At 35.2% G+C, this 26060-nt stretch overlaps 1 protein-coding gene across 4 annotated transcripts in view; it reads left to right on the top strand.

The window, feature by feature from the left end:
* Positions 1–26060, top strand: part of Atp8b4 (ATPase phospholipid transporting 8B4 (putative)) — a 246490-nt gene that overhangs the window by 145064 nt on the left and 75366 nt on the right. For all 4 annotated transcript variants that reach the window (XM_058584792.1, XM_046460874.2, XM_046460873.2 and 1 more), the window contains exons 10-14: positions 1172–1330; positions 7150–7238; positions 9609–9805; positions 17522–17730; positions 21107–21150. In XM_058584792.1, coding sequence (XP_058440775.1) covers positions 1172–1330; positions 7150–7238; positions 9609–9805; positions 17522–17730; positions 21107–21150 — 698 coding nt within the window. The remainder of the gene's footprint in view (positions 1–1171; positions 1331–7149; positions 7239–9608; positions 9806–17521; positions 17731–21106; positions 21151–26060) is intronic.

The raw sequence follows: 26060 nt of genomic DNA, 5'->3' as shown, positions 1-26060 counted from the left end.
TGTCTCAAGTATTTTTTAAAAGTAATGGAAAGCTGACTAACACAGCATCATAAAGAATTCCTTAAGATCATCTGGTCTCCTTTAACTTTCAATTAATCCTGAAAATAGGCTCCCCTTTCTTTTCCAAATGCCACTTTTTATGTTCCAAACTGCCCTTTGCACTTCCGCTTAAATAAATGTATTTTTATTGTTTTGAAGAGCAAGAAATGTAGAGGCCCTAATCTTATCCCTGACTCTAACTTGAACTCTGCTTAGATCTACCCACAAATCCTTTTTCATTCTTTCCTCCTTTCTTTTTCTTGCTCCTTTGCTTTTCTCTGTTCTATTCTTTCATGTCTCTGTATTCATTACTTCTAAAAATGTAACCCCACCTGTTTGCAATGCAAATGTATATTAACCTAATAGTTATGTCTTGTGACAAGGTCCATAAAAGATTATTTCTGGTTTCTTTTTCTATCAAGTACCCCACCCAGAATGTGCATTTTCTTATTGAAATGATGGAACGAATTGATTCATTGATTTGGAATGGCATGCCCTTGGTTTGGAATGGACTTGGAATTAAAAAAAAAAAAAAAGAAAAAAACTAGAAACATCTTCTGGCCAGTTTGGGCAAGTTATATGGTGCCTTTGAGTCCCCAGGACTCTGAATCTAATCAAGATAAGAAGCATACAACAGCTGAAAGGAATCATACGCATTCTCAAGCACAAGGCGCAAACAAGGCCCAGGTTTTTCTAGGGTGGAATATAGTAGGACCCCAAAAATCTTGATTAGGAGACTAGAAAGATGGTTAACTTTTGCTGTGAAACAGGAAGTATGCCTTGGTAACCTGTGTGACAGTTTGCATTAAGCCAAAATAAAATGTTTAGGAGAGCACTGCTTTGTATTTCCAAAAGTCATTTGCTACAAACTAGAAGGAAAGATAAGTGATTTTTTTTTTTTAATTTTTAGGGGAAAAAATAATCTCATGTAACAGAAAGCTGTATTCCAAAATATTTGATAGATTTCCATCTTTGCATCTCCAAGCTTATTTTTCCAGCACAGTCAGGTATATACCATGCTAAGAGGGAAGAAAAATGTGCTGTACATAGAAGTAGGGTGCCACAGCAGGACCATGGACTTCTGAAGAGAGTTTCAGGTGCATATTAGGAGTTTTGCTTTTTTATTTTCCAGGGATTGTTGTCTGTGAGGCGCCTAACAACAAATTAGACAAATTTACGGGAGTCCTCTCTTGGAAGGACAGCAAGCACTCCCTCGACAATCAGAAGATAATCCTGAGAGGCTGCATCCTGAGGAACACCAGCTGGTGTTTTGGAATGGTTATTTTTGCAGGTACAGTTTATGGTTCAGGGCCAGATCGATGTGACCCTTTCCTGCAACACACACCAGCATAGTTCTCCAAGTTCAGAGCAGCATGGTGCTTTTAGCCCTTTCAAAGGGCTGCTCTGGAGTTGACTTCAGGATTTGTGGCTCCAGGGTAAAACACCACAGCTTTAAAATAGTCCAGGTAGTCCAAGGTGTGGGAACCACTGACATCTTGTGCTTATTCTTAAGGGTGCTGGGGCCTCTGTTATACGGTGGGTGCTAGATACCTATTGTTTTAATTTCTGTCTTTTTAGCCCCATCCCAGTCATTTTGTCATGTTATGTATTAACTAAGCTCCTTTTAAATTGACAGAAGAGTAAAAAAGAAAGCCCCTCATTGTGCTGTTCTTGGTGTAGTTTGTGGAAGTCAAGCAGCTCTTTTGGGAAAGTGTTCTTGGAGATCTTGCAGTCACTTCTGTTTATACTCTGTAGTTTCTCCACTGTTTGTAAACAGGACAGTGGGGTCTGGAAAGACTGTGCATGATGGGTGGGGCCAGTGTGGAAGGAGGCTGGGGGGTGCGATGCCTCCTGCTCTTCATGCCTGTCATTTTTGCTTTCCCTACTTTATCTCTATGGGTTCAAGGTGGCAGTTTCCTGCTAAGGAAGCTCACAGTAGCACCATTTCATAAAGCCACTCAAATTGTACTCATGGCTTCAATTGCTAGCCCTTGATTTATAAATCCTGTTTATTGTGGCACCAAATTAAGATGTGTTTTGGGTCTGCTGATTATATGTGCAATCAAAATTGGAATGTTTTTCTTAACTTTCCTCAGCAACAACAAAATGTTCATTAAAGACTTAAAAGTGTTCCAAACTAGGAAAGTCCTCCCAGTTGTTTCTAAATACTCTCAGCTGTGGCTGTTAGCAAGGCTCTTTCTGCTTGGGGCATTAGTATTGTAAGGACTTGGGAAATCCCTAGAAATGAGACAATATAGTGCTTTTATCTGGGGATGAATCTGGCTTCAAGATTCTTTCATCAGATGCTTTTATTCTTTAGTCAGGGAAATAAACCTCTTACTATTTATTTCCTTATTTGCATTTTCTTGCAGAGAAACAGTAAGGCTTATCCACAAACTTCCTTTTACTGTCCTACTTAATGATAGGGAGTCATCTTGAAAGTCTTCTGGTAGGAAATACCCATCTAGTTTGCTCCCTGTCACCAAAGAAATGGAGATGCCTCACCCTAGGAATGGGACATAGTCCAGAAGTTTGAGTTTGTATGATCTTGTTTGGAGCAACTAATTCAGGATTGTAGTTCAGTTATACTATGTTATGCTAGGACAGCTGTTGAAAACCACTGAGGAGTCAAGTTCCTCTTCATAAGGTTGTCTCTATGGGAGAATGCTCTCACAAAAAAGGAAGTGGAGAGGTAAGTTAAACAGATGTCCTCCAAGGGAGAAGAGCAGAAAGTTCACAGAAATTGAATCAGGCATATCTGGCTGTAGGAGCATTATCCTCAGTTACTTAACCTCCCTAAGCTTTGTTTCCCTTTCTGAAACACGGGGATAATAACGAGCATATCGGAGAGTATACTGCGAAGTCTCCATGAGCTGATGCCTGTGGAAGAGAATGCCTCCCAAATTTTATTTTCCTTCCTTCCATGCTTCTCCTTTCTTTCATCATCAATCCAGAGCATACTCCTGTTCCATGGGCTGAGCTGGGAAAACTTCCTGCTTGCTGTACTTTGGTGGGAAAAGAGGGAGCTGCCTTTTCTCTTGTGTTATGTCCTAGAGGTTTACTTGCAGGGGACAGCCATCAGGTGGACATTTGCAAAGCAAAGAATATGTTTATTGACTTTAGTTTGTGCACAAAAGTTAGTATAAAACTTGAACCAGAATAAAGGCAAACTAAGGAATGAACCATTGGTTTGGTCCATGTCAGAGTTGAACTGAGTCAGGTTCCCGAAGTCTTGAGATATTTGGTTGAGGAACTAATTGTAGGTGACTATATAGGTCTTATGAAAGTGAATCCTAACTGAATGGTTAACTTTTCTTTTTGAACTGTTACTCTAGTTATATCTACCGTTAAGAATTGTGCAGGGAATATAATTGACAGATATGGCTTGCTTTGCAAACCTATGATTTACAGAAGTCTAATATACACTAACATCTGGGCCATACTTCCCTGGTAATGACTTTTGTTTCTGCTCAAAAGAGGAGCAGGTGTTATTTCTGAGATCAGGAGTCTAATCCATTTAAGGAGTCTACAGGATCAGGCACCATCTTGGTTGCAGGTAAGATTTTAGTGCTGGATCTCTTTCATTTGCCTGTTCAGGTCTGCTCTGACCCTTTTCCAATCTTCTTTTTGCCTTGAAGGCTGACTTGTCTGGTTGGCACTGATAGTTTTCCTTAAATTTTGGCTTCTTTTGGACTCTGTCTTGGGAAAAAGATCAAAGGGACAAAGATGATTAAGGCCAAGGTATTAATTCCTTCAGAATATATCCCTGTGTGGTCACTTCAGACTGGTCCTCAATATAAGGTTACTCATCCCTTAAAGGCTGTAAACCCCACACATCTCTCACCTGAGGGCCCAGTAATACTCCTTTGGACATCCCTCTGGCTGAGGTGAAGAAATAGCTGGGTTGCTCTGAAGCCCTTGGTTACTGTACTAACCTTCTGCTTTCCTTATACCCACCCCCACTTTTGTAAAGTGTTTCTTTTTAAATAAACTCCACTGTCATTATCCTTGTTCAATATGATATATATTTCCTGTTAGGACCCTGAATGAGACAGTCTTAAATGTACATTGGTTGACGATCTCATATGGTTTTAAAAATAGTAGTTAAAAAATGAGAACTTCAGAGTTAGATATATGGAGGTTTAAATTCTGGTTCTGTCACTTATTAGATGAGAAATCTCAAGTAAGGTAAATTCTTTAAACTTCATTCTCATTATTAACAAATGAAGGATAACCTATTGTGTTGGTTTATTGTAAGTATCAGCTGATATAATCGAATGAAAGCACATGTGATTATTGCCTAGAACAGCAAGTATTCAATTAATTAATTCACTAAAATTTTACTTATTGAATACCTACTACACATGAGGCATTATTCTGCATGCTCATAGGGGATTCAAAATCTGGTAAAACAAAGGCAGTTCCTTTATTTATGTACTTTTCAGCCTTGTAAGAGAAAGAAAGACATTCATCTCAAATACTTACAGTAATGAATGCATAATCTCAAATTGAGATAAGTGTTCCAAAACAACAACAACAACAACAACAACAACAGTAACAAAACATGGAATCACAAGAGTGTAAATGGAGGAAACTGATTGGACCTGAACTTTAGGGAAGGTTTTCCTAAAGAAATGTGAGCTGCAATTGGAAGAATGAGAAAGGGTTAGGAAGGAGAAAGAGGCAAAGAATGTAGAAAAGGGAAAGAACTAGCTAATGAGAAGGCAATTTGTAGACCAAAGCTCTGTGGCAGAGTGAGGTCAAAAAATTTAGGCCTGTGGGACACAGCACCGAGAATAGAGGTAGACATATGACTGGAGAGGATCTGGACCATGCAGGACCTTGTGGTTAATATCCAGAATTTTGGAGTTTATCCCAAGAGCTTGAGGAAGCCATTGCAAGTTTCTAACAGGTGGGGTGTATATGTGTTAAATTTGAAAGATTCACTCTTTCCTACAGTGTTTGTAATCTCTGTTAATATTCAGCAGGTTCTGGAAAGAGTACATGTTGAGAAGGAAAAATATTGATCGAGTTCAGGACAGAGTGATGCAGGAACACAAAGTTACTAGGATTTTAAAAGTTGAGAGATGATGGTATTTTGGATTGGAATGAGGATATGGAGATAGAGAAATCAGAAGCCTTTTAGAAAGTTGAGATGACAAGCTTCGATGAACAGGTTTAACAGTGAGGATGAGAGAGTAATCAACTCTGACTCTTAGGTATCTCCTAACCTTCACAATTGGATGGATAGTGGTGTCATTCACTGAGGTAAGGAACCCTGAAGATTCCAAGCTAGGCTGACAAAGGTCCTTTGAGGGGCCTTTGGAAGATCCAGGTGGAGATTTCATGTGGGCAATAAAATATATGGATTTAAATATATGACTTAGAGTTCAAAGAGCAGTATGAGCTAGAGATATAGTGGTTTGAAGATGGTATTACAGATTGATTACGGTCATAGGTAAGATTGCCCAGGGAAGGTGGATTGAGTATAAAGAGATGATTTATGCTTGAGTCTTAAGAATCTCAGTGTTTAACAACTGGGTAGAGGGGTGTGAACATTATGGAAGACAGGGAAGGAGTTATCAAGGAAGTAGGAGTAAGAGTAGGAGAACATTGAAACACAGAAGTTGAGGGAAGAGTATGTTATACAAGGATAGATAGTCAACAATATTAGAACCTATGATATCAGTATCAAAATAATCATCATAACCTATGGTGGCTATTGATGATATGGTGTAATGATTAGCCCCAAAACTAGGTTGAATAATGAGTGGAGGATCAGGAAACAGGAGCAGCCAACTCTAGAAGACTCTTTCAAGGTCTTTGATTATGAAGAAGATTTGTGTATGTAAACATTTGTGGATATATTTTAAAAAAAGTACTTATCAGCCTATAAAGTAGATTCTTCATTACTCTGTGTATGTTTGTGTGCTGAAGAAATATAAATTTTTAACATCAACTGGTCTGTCAATATTTCAGTTTTTAGCAATCACAAACTTTATTTGGTCTTTGTGATCTTTACTACAAAATAAATATTTCTCACCCTCAATGTCCATATGACTTTAATAAACAACTCTGAGAAAATGTGGGTGGTCTCTTTTATACACCAGTGACTAGGAACAGGACCCTGGGGTGCATTTTCCAACTCAAGACAATGAATTGTTCTGAGACCCCAATCTTTGTTTTTTGAGGAAAAGGAAGTGTTTGAAGGATGTTCCCACCGTTTCATGACTTCTAGAATGGTATATAATTTCATGTGTGCCCCCCTTCTTTTATTTCTTTCATTTTCCCCTTCCTCCTATATTAAATGGCTGCATGGATCAATAGTAATGGGAACACAATGTGGAAAAAGAACACTACAGAAGTCAGTTATAATTAAAATAATTGTTTCTATTTAGCATTTTCTCTGTGAATAAGAAATTTCCTTAGCAACATGTTATTATTTAATTATCTAATAACCCACCTCTAAAGCAGCTAACATTAGTCTCAGATTTCCTTGAAAAAATGATCTTAAGAAATATGTCATATTGAATCTTGAGGAAATACAAGATTTAAGTCAATTCTTGCTCTTAGAAAAGCACACATTATATAAACAGCTATCAATCATAGAAAAGGTTTAACTTACTTGCTGATACATGTTTTATAGTTTTTTTAAGATTCTTCATTAAGGGTACCTCAAGCCTTTTTGGGAAACATCTGGAATTTGATTTCTCATCTTTTAATTTTTGACCTCAGTATTCTAATTTGTTTTGGCTACTATAGTTCTTTTCAGTATTTCCAAATAATTCCTTTTATTGATTTTGTTGTCATTGAATACTTCAAACTACAAGCACATTCATTCATTATTTTTTTAAAAAAGCATTTCTTAAGACTTATGTAGCAACAAATTCTAACCTGGACATATTCTATAGAGATTGATTCTCTTGTAGTTTCCAGGACAATTGTTAAGCCACTAGTTAAGAATCATATACAACTTAATGGCCCTTGCTCTTAATGAAAGTTAAATTATTTTTGAAAAATATATTTTTCCCTTTTAGAGACATTGATATGAGTAATAATTACTACTATTACATCTAATTGTTTCAAAGTTGGCTCTTCTTTTATTTACAGGTCCTGACACTAAACTAATGCAGAACAGTGGTAAAACAAAGTTTAAAAGAACAAGCATTGATAGATTGATGAATATTCTAGTACTGTGGGTAAGTAACTATAACAAAATTAGGCAATGTCATTAGTCATTATTACCTTAGTATATTTCTTATATTTGGGGGAAATTCTTTCAGAATTTCTCATGTGGAGTTGTGTTTGGACACTATGATTTGAAGCCCAGTTATACTGCCTTCTATTTTCTAGTTTATAATAATTTCTCAACAAATGATACAATTTATCAGGAAAGGTAGGTTAGTGTTTGTAGTGGACTTCACAGTTTTTCAGTTCTCCATATTGCAAATATTTATGTTTGAAAAACAAAATCCAGTTATTCCATTTCTTGGTTATATCCAAAGGATTTAAAATAAACATACTACAGGGATACAGTCACATCAATGTTTATAGTTGCACAATTCACAATAGCTATGGAGCCAACCTAAATGCTCATCAACAAATGAATGGATAAAAAAATTGTGGCATATATACACAATGGGATATTACTCAGCCATAAAGACAAGTGACCTTTGGACATTTACCAGTAAATGGATGGATCTGGAGAATATCATGCTAAGTGAATAAGCCAGTCCCAGAAAACCAAACGTCAAATGTTTTTGCTGATATGTGGAAGCTTAACCACAATAAAGGGCCAGGAGGAGGGGAAGAAGAGAAATTCAGTAGATTAGAAAAAGGGGAACAAAAGGAAGAGAGCGTGGATAGGAGTAGGAAAGACAGTAAAATGAATCTAACACAATTTTCCAATGTACACATATAAAATTACCTAATGAACCTTATCATTATGCCCCCCTCACAAGAATAGAGTCCTAATTAGAATAAGATATATCTTATGCATATAATTTTATTAAAATGGATTCTACTATCATATATAACCACTAAAATAAAATAAAATAAGAAAAACAAAACATAATTTAAAGGTAGTTTGGTGCATTTTCTGTGCTTATGCTGTCTTACCCTTGCTTAAACCCTCTCTGCATAGTTATGGACAAGGCCAACTTCACAGGCGTGTGACCTGTGTAGCTACAAATGGCCCCGACTCAGAAAGGCCTTGTTTTACTGATCAACTGTTGCCCTTTAGAAATTCTTAATAATTTGGGCCTACATTTTCATCTGACACTAGGCCCTAAAAATTAGGCAGCGGGTTCTACTTATGAAGTCTCTGAGCCCCAAGTCCCAGTTGACCTCCTTCACAGAGACACGTAAACTTGGCCATAGTTTTCTATCTGCTGTGAATTCTTTCCCCTTGAAATTTTTGAAATTATTTTCAGTCATTAACAGAAAAGAGGATAGTGTGATACAGGTACCAGATTGTAGGATATGGGGGATTCACAATTCTGCCCTAAATAAGGTTTTCCACAACTTTTCTTCTTATGCCTTTATTTTATTCATGAGAGAATAAAGAAGAAAACATCTCTAGAATTTATGATGATTATTATTTCTTGGAGGAAAAAGGAAATAGAGGAGAATGCATTCCTAATCTCCAGCACTACCCTCTCCTCAACAGTGCCTGGTCTCAGTTCCAACATAGGGTGACACTTAGGACAAAGTCCTCCAAACACCTTTTTCTACTCAGATTTTACCACATTCACTGAGCTTATGTCCTTCCATTCCATGACTGAAATTTTGGTCTCACCACAGATTGACCTTGTTTTTCCAATCTTGATACCAATAACCAAATAAGAGTCTGTTAAAATATTTCAGGTTGCTTCCCGCGTTCATTTAATCTCAAGTGGAAAGTGAACATGTCATGAAGTATTTTAATTAATTCTTGTACTTCTTGGTGGTCTTAAGGATTGTGCAGCCAGACATGAAGTAGACTTGATGAGCATGGGAAGCAGTTTTTTAATCACTGATATATATATCTATATTTTTCCTTTTGCATTTATACTGGGAAGACCATATAATTTATCATCCAAGGAGGATACCTTTGAAGGCAAAAGGGAACATGAGTAATACTATACCTGGACAGTAGATGTAAACTAGGGCAATCCAGGTGAAATCAGAGCAAATGGTCTCCTTCACTGACCCATGAAAATATGTGTATGCATCACAGATTGAGGGTGTGAACTTAGCTATGTGACTAAGGGCAAGTTTGTAGTCTTTCTGCACTTATGTTTTTGTGTGTGTGTGTCATGTTTTCAATCTGTAAAGTGTGAATAATGACTGTTTCTATCTCAGAGGGCCTGGGAGAATGAAGTGAAAAAATGTATGTCAACTATTTAGTCATGTTCTTGACATAAAAATGTTAAATTTTATTCATATGATTAATGGGGAAGTAAGAAAAGGTTTGTATAATTTGATTTTTAAAGGACAATTTCTTAGAGTTAGGAGTATAATTAGATTAGGATGATATGACTAGTTTTGGGTTCAAGTTAACCTTAACCAGACTTCTATTCTTATTGCAGATTTTCGGATTTCTGGTATTCTTGGGAATTATTCTTGCAATAGGAAATTCAATCTGGGAGAATCAAGTTGGGGGCCAATTCAGAACTTTCCTATTTTGGAGCGAAGGACAGAAGAACTCTGTGTTTTCAGGATTCTTAACCTTCTGGTCCTACATTATTATTCTCAATACTGTTGTACCCATTTCATTATATGTGAGGTAAGATGAGCACTTATACTTTAATGAAGACATTTCATTTAAAGCCTTTGTTTCACGAAATCACTTTTGTTTGTTTTAAAGTTACAGCAGCGGAATAGATGGCTTGCTGTAACTGCTTATGATCTGCTACATCTGTTACAAATGAGGCAACTAAGCTGTTTAATCTGTTTAACTTTTACATTTTCAAATTACAATAAATGCATTTTATTTTATTCTTGATTTGATTTAGTTTCTTGGTAATGTTTTTCTTTGGAATCCATGGACTAGGATATAATTTCATGGAACTGCAACCTGAGCAAGAATTGAGTGGCTTTGGGGTAAGAAAAAGAACCTTTGAGGAGATTTATAGAGATGGTACCTTTCCACCACTAGTTTGGCTCTACATACCTGCATTCAGGTCCAGTTCTACCACCTACTAGCTCCATAACAGTGTATCAAGTAACTTCAACTTCTGATGCCTCAGTTTTCTCATTTCAAAAATGGAGGAATGTTTCATAGGATTGGATGAGGAGTGAGTCAATGCCTGTAAAGCTCTTAGAATAATGACTGGCATATTGTAAAAGTTTAATGAATATTAGTTTTTCTTTTTTCTTTTATATATTCTCATTTTTTATATATGACAGCAGAATGTAATTCAATTCATATTACACAAATAGAGCACAATTTTTCATGTCTCTGGTTGAACACAAAGTAGAGTCACACCATTCATGTTTTCATACATGTACTTAGGGTAATGATGTCTGTCTCATTCCACTGTCTTTCCTACCCCCATGCTCCCTCTCTTGCCTTCCCTCGCCTTTGCTCTATCTAAAGTTCCTTCATTCCTCTCATGATGTGCCTCCTCCCAACCCCATTATGAATCAGCATCCTCATATCAGAGAAAACATTCAGCATTTGTTTTTTTTTGAGGGGGGATTGGCTTACTTTACTTAGCATTGTATTCTCCAAATCTATCCATTTACCTGCAAATGCCATGATTTTATTCTCTTTTAATACTGAGTAATATTCTATTGTGTATATATACCACATTTATCCATTCATCTACTGAAGGGCATCTAGGTTGGTTCACAATTTAGCTATTGTGAATTGTGCTGCTATAAACATTGATGTGACTGCAGTATGCTGTTTTTAAGTCCTTTGGGTATAAACCAAGGAGTGGGATAGCTGGGTCAGATGGTGGTTCCATTCCCAGTTTTCCAAGGAATCTCCACACTGTTTTCCATATTGGCTATACCAATTTGCAATCCCACCAGCAATGTATGAATGTGCCTTTCCCCCATATCCTTGCCAACATTTATTGGTATTTGTATTCTTAATAGCTGCCATAGTAGGCCCAAATCTCCATCATGCTGTATTAGGCCATGACTTTCTTAATAAGACTCCTATAAAGTGCAAGAATTAAAATCAAGAATCAATAAATTGGATAGACTCAAACTAAAAAGCTTTTTCTCAGCAAAATAAACAATCAGTGAAGTAAATAGAGAGCCTACAGAATGGGAGCAATTTTTTACCACATGCACGTCAGATAGAGCACTAATCTCTAAGGTATAAGAAAAATTCAAAAATCTTAATACCAAAAAAAAAAACCACCCTAAAACAAATAACCCAATCAATAAATGCCCAAGTAACTTAACAGACACTTCTCAGAAGATGATATACAATCAATCAACAAATATATGAAAAACTGTTCAATATCTCTGGCAATTAGAGAAATGTAAATCAAAACCACTCTAAGATTTCATCTCACTCCAGTCAGAATGGCAGCTATTATGAATATTAATTTTTCTATTGGTAACTATAAATGAGTACAATAAATGGGTTAACACATAGTAGGTAGTGCTTTCCCCTTTTTATATAAAAGCTATGTATTATAGTTCCTCTTGTATCTTGATCTCTCATTTCTAGATTTAATCCCACAAACTAAAGCTAAATGGTCTCTGTCTCTCTCCACGGACACACACACACACACTTTCTATACACATGTACATGCACATACATGTATTTGTGTGTATGCATACTTGATAAGACTGAGAAGTTAGCTCTGGAGTCTATACCTGAGACAGGCTTGATCCTGATCCTATTAAACTAATCCAGACAGTCCCAAAGTCAGTGGAGCCAAGATAGAGCTTGTTTGTTTAACACTTCTCATCATCAGTACTTTAACAATACACAAAATCACCAGCTTGAAATCCCCACTAATTTTTACTAGCCTCTTTTTCTCTCTTTCCAAAAACCTAGCTATGATGAGGCAAGGGAAGTTGAATGCACAAAATCACCCTTGTTTTGGATAGTGGTCAGGAAACTGAAATGTCAAGTTGTGGGAAATTGACTTGAAGTTGTGGCATAAGGCCATAACACCACAAATTGCTTTGGGCCCTCTGGGGTTGTGGTTGGAGTGGGCTCTATTTAAACTGTATCCTACTGGCTCATCTTTGATTCTGAGGACCTCTCATGCTTGAATCCAATTATAGAGTCTGTAGTAAATCCTGCTCTTTGCCAGAAGAGCTATGGTCAACTTTTATAGCTTTCCTTTTATGTCCTAAATGAATAATAAATGTGCATGGTGGCTTACCATCTGCACATGTGCAGTTTCATATGTCCTTATGAAAAAACTGTATTTTTGTATACATTCTTTCTTTGAAGTGCATTGGTATTTTTCATTTAATGATTTGAAAAATTGATATTTTTAGAGACCAAGGCTACATTCTCAGGTTAGCATTCCTTTTACTTCTAATGTGTAGTGGTTGACAGAAAATCTGTCTGTATTAGTCGAAACCCAGTTTCTAGTCTTCACACTGCAAATAATAACTGTGTGACCTTAAAGAAAGCACTTGGCTTTTCTGTGCTGTAGAATGTCTATCATACATGTGCTATTCTATAAAATGAGTGGATTAAAATAATTAATTTCTGAGTTCATCTCTGCTTTTTAGGTAGTATCCCCCACACACACTTTATTATTTAAAAAAGTATATGATATTGTTTAAAACTACTTCCTCATGCATTGCTTTTTATAATTTTCAAAGTTGCTCACTGATGTTTTGTAATAGGAATATTATATCTTCTAACTCTATGGGTATCTTTTTCTTAAAATATTTTGTATACAGTACTTTCACATACCTCATCTAATTTATGCTTCCCAACAATTTTAAGAAGTAGCTATTGCTGAACTTCTTTCACAAATGACATGATTTGTTCAGGATTATGGAGCTAGCTTCGGGGAGAACCAAGATCCAAATTCAAGTTTTCTGACAGCTGGTATTGTGTTTTCCCCTGTTCCTAACCTGTGAATGATCAATGAAGACATCAAGAGGAAAAAAAAAAGAGGCTAGAGTTCTTTACTTGTTGGTAAAGAATAGAACTGATGGAGATTAAAAGTGAGCTTTTCTCTTACCAAAAAGAACAGTGATTCTCATTTTGAGGGGGAAAGTATTCCAAGAAATTTCAAGTTATTTTGTCCTAAAGACTTAGGCACAGAAAAAGAGAACTCTCAGGTATCCATTTGTAGGGATGAGGGCCTTCTGCAAAAGCTCCCATTAGGCTTTTGAGTAGGTACAGAGACGAAACTAGTGCTCTGTGTTACTTGAGGACAAAAGCTCATAATTTACTTTGAATGTTTAACAATTCCAGGTGAGCAGAGACATTTATTTTCAAGGACATTTCTATGCTTGATTTGTTTGTTTTAAGAGGTACCCAGACAGATTTTTTAAAAATACATCATTTTAGGAAATGCAGTTATTGTTCTCCCAAGGAATTAGTTTTGAGTGTTCTTTCTGAAGCAATAGGAACTCATTTCCCTGTAGCTTCTTTTGCTTTAGAATGGGTGGAATCCTAAGTCCTGCCCTCTGAGTGGTCAGGCAGAAAACACAAAGCCATCTAATTTTGCTAACTCGGAACATTTGTCTCCTTTTCTCTGCTATTGTAAAAGGAAGGGTGCATGTTCCATGGTGACTCTCCTAAATCCTCTTTTCCCAAACTAAAAGGGTCCCCATCTTCTCTACAGGCTATTTTAAGCTCTAGGAATTCAAATGAATTTTGAATATTTCCATTGGCTTATACCACAACAGGGAAGATCCAAATTCTCTTACGTTCATTTTGCTCTGAGTTTACAGGGAGCTAACATACTTTCAGATAATTGCAGACTTCAAATGACTTGTGAAGAGCAGACGCCCTTCTTCTCAGGGAATATGTTCCATGACCCCCCCCCCCCCCCATGCAGATGGTACTAAATCCTATATAGTCCCATTTTTTATGTACTATACATACATATCTATGATAAGGTTTAATTTATAAATTAGGCATACTAAGAGATTAATAATACAACATAAAATTATAATCATATACTATAATGAAAGTTATGTGACTATGGTCTTTCTCAAATACTGTACTCAGCCATCATGTGAGATGATACAATACCTACATGATGAGATGAAGTGAGATAAGTGATGCAGGGCTGTGACATAGCATTAGGCTAAGACGTAAAGGTTACTTGAACCAAGTGTTGTAATGCCACAATAGTCAATCTGATAACCAAGATGGCTCTGAGGTAACTAAGAGGGTAGTGTGTACAGTCTGGACATACTAGACAGGGGATGAGCCACATCTCAGGTGGGAAAGAGCAGCATGGTGTAAGATTTCATTATGCTACTCATATCAGTTCACAATTTAAAACATAGTTTATTTCTGGAATTTTCCATTTAATATGTTTAGATGCAGTAAATTTTGGCAACTGGAACTATGAAAAGTGAAACCTCATATAAGGGGAAATTGCTATATAATATCATTCTTGGAGCCAAGTTCACATTGGCTTTACCAGATACTGGAATTCCAGTCTTGGCTCTGTGGGTAATTATTTGTGTGATATTAGGTTAGTCACTTAACTTTTCAAGACTTAATGTCCTATTGGTGAAATTGGAGATGAGAGGGCCAGGATTTATTCATCAACACTGACTCATCACCTGTGACAGCAACACACTGCCCCTGGCCTGTTAAAGAAGTGTTAATGCTTTTTGAGAGGGAGAAATAAAGAAAACAAAGCTGAATCAAACCAGCTAGCCAGGAACTTACAAAGTAGGCAGGGGGTGGGATATACAGAAGAGTAAATCATACATGAAAATATGTGCACAAATACATGTATGTATTTATTATGAGTATGACTTATTTATCTTTATATGATTCTATATAGTCATAGTGTGATTTTAGTTTAGGAGAAAAAAGTGTTGTCTTTCAAATAGTTAAAAATGAATGGGCACCATACCCATTTAGAAAGGAAAATGTGGTTTTAGAACTTGAAGCATAGAGTTTAATGCTCAGAAGGTCTTGGTGTCATCTAGTCTAACTTTCTTGGTTTATAGATGAGAAAACTATAAAACTTAATTTCCACTAAGAGCAGAAATTTCACAAATAAGCTATTAGTCTTTGCAACTACCATTACTATTTCATGTTCTTCTGAATGCCCTTGTTAATGTGCAAAGACATGAACTGCAATATCAATGAACAAAGTAAGACATAAAGCTGCAACTGCAATAAACCTATTAGAAAAAAGTCACGTATAATGACTATAAAACTAGAAAATCAAAATAATAATTACTGCAATTCTTAGTACGATAATTCAGTTAAGTACTTGTTTATGTGAGCAATATTTTTTTAAAATTAAAAGTTTTCCTTCAGGCCAACAATAATTTAAAAACCTATCAATAAAAAGATATTGTGTCCAAGAACACATTTATAAAGCCATGCAGTGGACCTATGTGAAAAACAAAGCAAAACAAAACAAACTAAGACTCGTTACTGACAGAGCTACTTTTAAAATTCTAATTGCTGGATTTTTATTTCTTGAAGTTGTATTTAGTTTTATGAAGATCAATGCTTTTCAAATAATGAAAAATTTTAATATAGACCTAAGAAAAAATAATCCCAAATAAATTTTCTAGGAAAACTGATATATTGATTTTAAAGTTTATTTAGAGGGCTGGGCTCAGTGGTAAAGAGCTTGTCTTGAATGTGCAAGGCCCTGTGTTTGAACCCCAGCACTTCAAACAAAAAAAGTTTATTTAGATGAATGCATTGATTCTACCAGGAAGAAAATGAGTGATTACAGCAAAGAATTTTTGAAAAGGAAGAAAACAAAGTTGCTTTTATCTCTTCCCAGGTATTGTTGGGTTTTATAAATTTACAATAATGAAAACAAAAGATAGATTAAGTGACATCAATTAACAAAACTGAAATCATAAACCAGATTCTAGTGAATAAAATAGTTTATATGTGTTGTAGGAAGCATTCTAACTTAATAAGCAAAGGTCTAGCTGCCCAACAAGTGGTGATTAAAAAATCTTTCTGTTTGGAAAAACTGAAATTAGCTCCTTAGTTCCTGGATTCCTAGTGGGATAAATAATTAAATATGGAAAAAAGTTCAGTATAAACTAGAAGAAAAATGCAGATGTCTGTATATGCAATCTCTGCACAGGGAAGGCCTATTTAAGCAAAAGCCTACAAAGAATAACTATAAAATTTTGATTGATTAAAAAGAGAAAACAATAAAAATCCACTTTGTACATAATTTAAAGTCCTAATTGGATTTGTACCATCTTCCCATTTTGTTCTATAAAGATTAAATGCTACATGTGTAAGTCTGCCTAAATTGGTAGCTTAAACTTATGTAAAAATGTCTGCAGCAGTTTGTCAATAAAGTTTAGTCCTTTTTTAATAAAAAAGAGAAAACATTTAATGAAAAAACTGAAACATTATTAAAAACATTATTAAATTGGGTATAATACTTGTATTGTTTTTTGATGAAGATCTAACAGCTTTAATATCTTTATAATTCTTATAAATTAATAAGAAATACACTAATATCAGAATAGGAAAAAATGAAATAGGCAGATAAAATTAGATAGTTCCAAGAAGAAATACAGTCAGCCAATAAAATTTGAAAAAAGTGCTCAGTTCACTGATGAGAAAATAAATGGCAATAAAATGTAATGAGATGCTGTTTGAATTGATGTATAGTAAAAGATAATTCTCCATAATCTAATGGTAGATGCCTATATTGTTATAGCCTTTTGAGAAATCAGTTTGGCATTATCTGTGACAAACATTGGAAGAGTTCTTGCTCTTGGCCACAGAAGTTTCATTTCTGGATTTTGGAAGTTGTATATCATCCCTAGAACATGAAGCAATGCTCTTTTGCTAGTAAATGGATAGATTCGTAATATAACAATTCACCTTTCACTCAATACTTGTTATGGTTTGTTTAGTGCTTCATGGGGATGTAACTTTTTACTTCTTTTGGCAAAATGAAACTACATCAGTGTATTGGACAGAACACATTTCTTTAGACTGAACATATGACAAACATCTTTAATAATAATTAGTTTCCTCTAAAATATAGGAAGAGATGCAAACTAATGTTACACAGAAATCTCCACTGGGCTTGTTTAATGTAAACAGAGAACCTGAATTGTTCCCTAAGGCTTTTTGCTCAGCCATCCTTATTGTTTTATGGTGCTGCAAGGAAACGACTTAGAAACTTGAGTTTATGAACAGATTTTTTGCTGAGATGCTTTTGAAGATCACTAGGACCTAGGGACAGAGCATCACATTTTCTTCTAAACTCTGAGGACTTTGGCAGACTTCTTACTTTGGCAAAGCTTTGCATGTTCCAAAATTGATGGAGCATTTCTTTTTTCTTTTTATTTTTTCCATTTTAATGGACCACAGTGTGGAAGTAATTCGTCTGGGACACAGTTATTTTATAAACTGGGATCGGAAGATGTATTACTCTGGGAAAGCAACACCTGCTGAAGCTCGGACAACCACACTCAATGAGGAGCTGGGCCAGATTGAGTACATATTCTCTGACAAAACGGGTACTCTCACTCAAAACATCATGACTTTTAAAAAATGTTCCATCAATGGAAAGATTTATGGTAAGAGAAATAATTCCCCATTTTTAGTGATATTGTTAATGTTCATTAAATTAACAAGTAACAACCTTTTTAAAATTAAAAGGAAAAAAATACCCTCTGAAACCATCACTGGCTTTATTATTAATAAGCGAACCACCAGTACCACTTGACATGTAATAAACACTCAGTAAAAAGTTACTGGATAAATTTTGAATAACTTAGATGGAACTTGGATTTGTTACCATTCATGGATGGAGAGGGGCTTAGAAGTGATACTCTCCAAAATTCTATTCCGTACTTAATTTGGGTGATCCTGCTCTGCAGGGTTCAATAGACCCACATCCCAGGGAGAACAAGTTTGCAGCTTTGTTTTTCTTGGTAAAGCAGTATTTTTTGTTTGCTTGCTATCAGATCTGGGATTGACATTAGTAAATGTGTTCATGAGAATTTGTTATTCATTCCCTGAGAATTCACACTTCACAGGGCTACCTTGTTTGGCCGGAAAAGCTATTTCATCAATCTAACTTCCTGTTTGTATACTTTCATTAGGATAATGCTTTGTACTTGGGTTTTCAAAAATTATATTTATTTGGGGCTCTTTTTACCTGAGGATGGTCAGTTAGCAAACATCCTTCTGCCTAGAGCACAGAGCTCAGTGGAACCTTTTGTTGTATTCTCGGAAAGTTCAGAAAATCCAAGTAAGGGAAACTTTTCCTTTGTCTCCTGATGGGAAACTTCATCCATTGCCCAATATTTTAAAGCAAGATTTGACCCTGAACAAAACCAAGAAATACAGGAAGTTGATGTCTGCACACTGCTGCCTTTTGACTACTCTCTGTTATGCCCATTGCCATAATCCACAGTCACTGTGGCTCCTGCAGCTCTCATCTACCCCAGCTTTCTCTTCTTTCTTCTCTGGTAGTGGACAAGATGCTTTCCCACCCAGACTTTTTCAAATCCTCAGCTGCACTGTGTCAGTGTCATAATGACTGACAAATGGCACAGAACCTTTCCATAAAACTTTCTTTGGGCTGGGACTGTAGCTTAGTGGCAGAGTGCTTGCCTTGCATGTGTGAGGCACGGGATTCCATCCTTAGCATCACATAAAAATAAATAAAATAAAGGCAATCTGTCCATCTACAACTACAAAAAAGATTAAAAAAAACAACAAAAAATCTTTTCTTTGACATTATTTTAGAGGCTTTCTAAAAATACTGCCTTAACCCAAATAGTGGGCTCATTTAAATAGGAAATATTTAGAGTATTAGAGGTATTTTGAAATTGGGGGTTCTTTTGTATTCTTTTCTTACATATTGATTATTTCTAAGAGGCAATCTTAAAAGAGATTATCAGATATGTGGACCAAGATTCATTCATAGTGATGCTTATTTCAGCATGACTGGTTTTAGAGAAGGCCCTTGGCTTTCACAGTTGTATATCTCAAGATCTTTGCAGCTCTCCAAATTTATAAATCCCATAACTTTAAATTTCCATCATAAAATGCAGGAAAGTAACTGAAAAACTTGAGTAACCTCTTTAGACCCCTAATCTATTTGCCATTATAATTTATAATGCACTTATAGGGCCAATAAAATATATTCTCACTAAAGTGGTCCCAGAAGCTTTCAAAATCACTTTTTCTTATTTTCTTACAACTTGGGCTTATTTATGTCATAGATCTTGGCTTTGGGAAAATTTGATATTCCACTCTGCTTTGTCTAAACCTTCTTTTTCTAGATCAAAAATATTACCTCTTAGACTTTAATTTTTCCTCATTTTCATCTCTAGCCCTATACATGGGCTTTCTGCAGGGGAATCATTTAACACAAAGACACAGATTTTCTTCTTTTTCTTTTTTTCCCATCATTTTACTATAGTGAGTACATATGTGGTAATGACAAGAACATAACCACAGTGAGTTTGAGATTTAAATTCCAGGTGCTTGGCTGGGCTTATTATGCACAGCAAGAGCTTAGCATTCCAGATCCAGACTTGGGCCCCAGAGAAACAATCAATAACTATTTGTGGAGTGTTTTGTGATCACAGTATTGTGTAGTGCAGAGAGAGTAACTTGGGTTCAAAAACCTACCATGCTGACTTTTTAGTTTTAATTTAGTCTGTCATTTTGAACTCTGTAATGCAGTTTCCTCATCCATATAACAGGAATGGAAATTTTCATCTTGAAAGTTTGTTATAAGTATTATTGACAATGTAAGTGGCTGGTATAAGGTTAATGCAGGTAACTCATTATTATTATTGCAAGAAATAAAATCCTTATAAATGGTATTAAACTTTCAAATACCAAGGAAAAGTTGGAAAAATCTAAAATGCTCCACAGTAGGGAAAAGGTAAAATAAATTATGCTAAAATATAACAATGGGTTATTATTTGACCCTTTGAAATAGATCCACCAAGAACTTTTAATTATAGAAGAAATTCTCATACTTTGCATGATAAACAGCAAGAACCATAAATTAAAAACAATATGATTATATATGTGTGTGTGTACACACACACACACACACACATACACCCCCCCCCAAAAAAAAACCCTGCAAATCATGATTATCTGTGGGTGATGGGGCTTAGTGAATTTTATTTTCTATTATAAGTGTCCTGCATTTTCTAACATCTATAATCAATTTTATACTAAGAAGACATTTATCCTTAAGTTTCTGGCACATAGGTGGTTATGTTCTCTGCCTATGAGGCACTGACTTTTTTTAAAGCTTACGTGCTAATTTGACCATGATATTCACCAATATATCTGGCTTGAAACTGAGGCAGAAAGCCAGGCACAGTGACGCTTGCTTGCATTCCCAGTGACATGGGAGGCTGAGGCAGGAGGATCACAAGTACTAGGCTAGTCTCAGCAATTTAGCGAGGCTCTAAACAATTTAGCAGGACCCTGTCTCAAAAATTTAAAGAAAGGGCTGGGGATGTGGCTCTATTGTTAAGCGCCATTGGGTTCCGGGCACCAAAAAACAGAGAGGGAGAGGGTGGGATCAGATAGGAAAAGATGTACTCATTAAGCTCTATACCTAAGGGGCTTGTTCTGGCTAGGATATCATTTTAGTTTCTCTGACAGTGGGGGTAATATGGAAGACAAAAAATTGTCTCTTTCAAGCATTAGAGGCATTGTAACAATGAAATGACAAAATTTGCAGACAAACATGATTCCAACTTTATATTTTGTTTTAATGTCTGCTTCACTTTAGTTCTTGGGCCACCTGAGTACCTCTCTGCATTAATTCCCATTTTCAAGGGTACAAAGACTCCTATGTTTGAATTATATTGCCACCCAGTAATTGTGCTTGAATAAGTAAGTGTATTCTTTAAATATGTAAATCTAGTTTCAATTTTATTTACTTTTATTTCTCAATTTTTGTTTTGGCAGGAGAAGTACATGATGATGTGGAGTGTAAGAAAGAAATAACTAAGGTAAGGAAGAGATAAAATTTCATTCTTAGTTTTAATTTCAAATTGTATGTGTTTTTAAAATATAAATTCCTAGAAGTCTGATTTCCACTATCACCAGATGAAATCTTAAAGCATAACATTATAAAATAGATCCACATGGTTCTAAATTTCTTCACTTCTAGGTCCCCCAACCACAGAGTTCTCTCTGCTTTTAAATTTTTTTAATGTTTTCATTATTAAAATTATTTTAGAAATATATATGTATATACAAGCAAATATATTTCCCCATTTTTTACATAGATGGTAGTGTAATGGATACTTTGTTCTTCAACTTTGTTTTTCAATAATACATGTCTTTGAGATCTTTTTGGATCAGTTTTTGAAAAGTACATATTCTTTTAAGGGCCAAATGATATTCTGTTGTATTGGTGTCCCACAATTTATGTAAGGAAACACTAATGGAAGTTTCAAATATTTTCAATATTTTGCTAGTAGAGAAAATGCAGAAAAACCTGGGTATATTGTTATTCAAGAGTATAACATCCTCTTCTAGAAATGGAATTACTAAATAAAAATGCATGTGCATTTTTCATTTCTGAAGATGTTGCAAATTGCCCCTCTTTAGAATCTGTGACAATTGGATCCTGCACATCTTTAGACAGGGATACTTTCCTTCTTCCTTTCCAATTAGGATGACTTTAATTTTTTTCTTATCTAAGTATTCTGGATAGGACTTATAGTATTATGTTAAATAGGAGTGATGATAGTGGACAGCCTTGCCTTGCTCCTGATTTTAGAGGAAAAGCTCTCAATTTTTCATTGTTGAGTGTGATGTTAGAGGTGGGCTTTTCATATATGACCTTTATTATGTTGAGACATTTTTCTTCTCTTCCTCTTTTGTTGAGTCTTTGTTATGAAAGGGCATTAAGTTTTGTAAAATGCCTTTTCTGAATCTATTCAGATGATCATATGGTTTTTATTCTTCATTCTATTAATGTGGTGTTTTACTCTGATTTATTTTCATATGTTGAACCATCCTTGCATCCCAGGGGTAAATCCCATTTGCTTGTGGTATAGGGTCTTTTTAATGTGATATTAGATTAAATTTGCTAGTATTTTGTTGAGGATTTTTGTAGCTATGTTCATTGGAGATATTGGCTTATAGTTTTTTTTTTCTTATTGTATCTTTGACTTGGTGTCAAGGCAATGATGACTTGAAAATGAGTTTAAATGTGTTCCCTTTTCAATTTTTGGAAGAGTTTGAATAGAATTAGCATTAATTCTTCCTTGAATGTACAGTAGATTTCATTAGTGAAGCCATCTTGGTTTTTTTTTTTCCTTTTTTGTTGGAAGTTTTTATTGTTGTTGCTGTTTTGAGATGGAGTTTTGCTGTGTTGCTGAGGCTGCTCTCTAAGCTTCTAGGCTCAAGTGATCCTCTGGCCTCAGTCTCCTGAGTGCTGGGACTATAGGTTTAAAATTCAGTCTCCATACTATCTATTGGTCTGTTCAGGTTTTCTGTTTCTTCATGATTTAGATTTGGCAGGTTATATTTCTAGAAATTTCTCCATTTCTTCTTATTTATCCAGTTTGTACATATAAAATTGTTCATAGTAGTCTTTTAGGATCTCTTTCATTTCTGCCATCAGTTGTAATAGGTTTTCTTTTTTTTTTCCGGTTTTATTTATTTGAATTTTCTCTTTTTCTCCCTTTAGTTTGTCTTAGTTCATTTTCTGCTGCTACAATAGAATACCCGAGACATAGTAATTCATAAGGAAAAGTTTATTTAGGTCATGGTTCCAGAGTCTGGGAAGTCTAAGAGCATGGGTTTAGCAAATATCTGGTGAGAGCATTGTGCTTACTTCATCTTATGGTAGAAAACTGGAAAGGCAAGCAAGCATGTATAGAAGAGCTCACATTTATCATCCTCCTTCAAGAACCAACTCACTCTTATGAGAATGGCCTCAATGCATACATGAGGGAACCCTCATGACCTAAACTCCTCCCTTAGCACCCCCACCCCTTCCAACACTGCCACGTTGGGAATTAAGATAGCAATGCATGAACTTTTGGAGACAAATTGAAACCATCACAGTCTGGCTAAAGGTTGGCTAATTTTGTTGTTTATTTATTCAAGAAACCAACCATTAGTTTTGTTGCTTTTTTTCTATAATTTTTTTATTTCATTTATTTTTTGCTCTAATCATCTATTATCATCTAATTTCATCTATTTCTGCTGTAATAAATAATTTCATTTATTTCTTTCCTTCTGGTAATGTTGGTCTTTGTTTTTCTTTTTCTAGCTCTTTGAAGTATAAAGTTAGGCTGAAATCTTCTTTTTAAATTGTGCATTTATTTTTAAGAATATCCTTCTTAGTACTACTTTTGCTACATCCTGTGAGTTTTGTGTAGTGTATTTTCGTTTTCATTTGTCTTGAGATAGTTTTGAATTTTTAAAAAAATTTTTTGAACCATTGGTTGTTCAAGTGTTGTTTAATTTCCACATTTTTGTGAAGTTTCCACTTTTCCTTCTGCTATTGATTTCTAGTTTCATTCTATTGTGGTCAGGAAAAAAATACTTGGTATGATTTCAGTCTTTTGAAATTTGTTGAGATTTCTTTTGTGACCTAACATGTGATCTATTCTTAAGAAAGAACTCTGTGAACTTGAGACAAAAGTGCATTTTTCTCTTGTTGGATAGAATGTTCATACATTTCTTTTAGGTCTGTTTGGTCTATAGTGTTGTTTATATTCTCGGTTTCATTATCGATGTTCTGTCTGGATGTTCTATCTGGTAACAGAAATGAAGTATTGACATATACTGTTATTGTAATATTGTCTATTTCTCTTTTAAGTTCTGTCAAACTGTTCTTACGTCTGGTGCTCTAATATTGGATTTTGCATATATAATTTCTACCCTTTTTAGGTAATGAGCTTCTTTGTCTCTTGTCTTGTTTTGTTTTTCCTTATAGTCTGTTTTTGCTTATTATAAATATGTCCACCCCAGCTGTCTTTGTTTACCATTTACGTGGAATGCCTTTTCTTCATAGCTACATTTTCAGCTGATGTGTATCCTTAAACCTAAAGTGTGTTTCTTGTAGGCAGCACATAGTTGGTCATCTTTTTAAAATTTTTAATTCATTAAGTGACTCTTTGTTTTTTGATTGGTGAATTTAACCTATTTACACTTAACCTAAGTATTGGTATGGAAAAATTAACTATTGCTGTCTTGTTTTTTTCTTTTTTTTTTTTTTTGTATTGTATTTCTTTTGCCTGTCTTTTCCTTTATTGCTGGTTTCCTTGGTATTTTGTTGATTTTTTTTTTGTATTGATATACTTTGATTCCTGTGTGTCTTTTTTTTTCTGTAAGTTCTACAGAATTTTTTAATGGTTACTTTTGAAATTATATAAAATATTTTATAACTGTCTAATTTAATAACTAAGTGCATGTAAAAACTCTTTTGACTTCTCCTTTGCCTACTTTTTGTCATTTCTATCGTACTTTATATCTATTTGTATTATGTATCTTTCAATTATTTTAGTTATAGTTTTTAACATTTATTTTTAGTTGTAGATGTGCACAATACCTTTTTTAAAATTTTTATGTGGTGCTGAGGATCTAATCCAGTGCCTCCCACATGTGAGGTGAGCACTCTACCACTGAGCTACAACCCAGCCCTAGTTATAGTTTTTTTGGATAGTTTTATCTTTTAAATTTTATTTTTGAATTAGAAGTGATTTACCTTTCACCTTTACCCTAATGCAGTAATCTTTTTTTCCCGTACTTTGATTGTAGTTAGACCTAATTCAAGGAGATATGGGTTTAGGTTTTACTAATTTACCTAAAAATGGAGGTTTGTTTGTTTGTTTCTAATTCTCTCTCTCTCTCTCTCTCTCTCTCTCTCTCTCTCTCTCTCTCTCTCTCGGTGATTTCTAGCAAGGCAAGGTAGAAATATATCTTTGTTTTGTAATGAGCAATAATGTTAAAAGTCTGACTAATATTTGTTGACCTTTCAGTGCTCTGCCTACAAATTCTTGCTTTTTCTAATTTCAGAGACACTTAGAGTGCAATGGACAAATCATCCAGAAGTGGAAAAAGGGAGCTTTGGTAATTGTCTGGCAGAGTTTGGCCTCTGGCAGACAAATACATTGAGTACTTGGCCCCTTTCTCTCTTTCCTGATTCTTTGGCCACATGCACTAAAGCCTCAGCCATACCATACTCCTTAAAGTCTTTCCAAATGAATCACATTCAGTTTCTCACATAGGCTTCTTCAAATGTTATAGCCTTAGCCTGAAATCATCTGACCCTAGTTCTTTGTATGGCTCACTCTTGTTCATTCCTCCAGCTTCAACTTAGATTCTACTTGTCTAGGATCTTTCCTTCATACCCTGGTCCAATGTGCTTGCTTCATCCCATAAGTCACTACATTGTATGGCCTGTTCTCAGACTATTTTCTTCTGCTATAACAGAATATTAGAAACTGAGTAAACTGTAAACAATTAAAGGTTATTTGAATAACAGTTCTAGAGACTAGGAAGTCCACGATTACGGGGCTGCATTCAGTGAAGGTATTCTCGCTGCATCAAAATGATGGTAGGACAGGTAAGCACACACAAGACAGAAATATTGCTGAACTTATCCTTTTATTAGGAGCCTACCCCGAGAGGGTTTTTCAAAGGTCCCACCTTTTAATATTGTTACAATGGCAACTAAATACAGCCTGAGTTTTGAAGGGAATAATCAAACCATACCATTTGTTTTTTGATGCTTTTCTCTAAAAGAGAAAATTTAATCAAGGGCAATGATGCCATCTGGTTTACCACTCTACTTCCAGAACCCAGAACACTGCCTGGAGCATTGTAGGGTGCATGATGAATATTTGATGAATGCATTGAGTGTGTATTTCAAAATACACTGGTTGTCTATTAAACA

Source organism: Marmota monax, unplaced genomic scaffold (genome assembly GCF_021218885.2).
Source record: "Marmota monax isolate L192 unplaced genomic scaffold, Marmota_monax_Labrador192_F-V1.1 WCK01_AAM20220418_F8-fsc00001, whole genome shotgun sequence".
Lineage (NCBI taxonomy): Eukaryota > Metazoa > Chordata > Mammalia > Rodentia > Sciuridae > Marmota > Marmota monax.
This window is presented reverse-complemented; position numbering and strand designations above follow the sequence as displayed.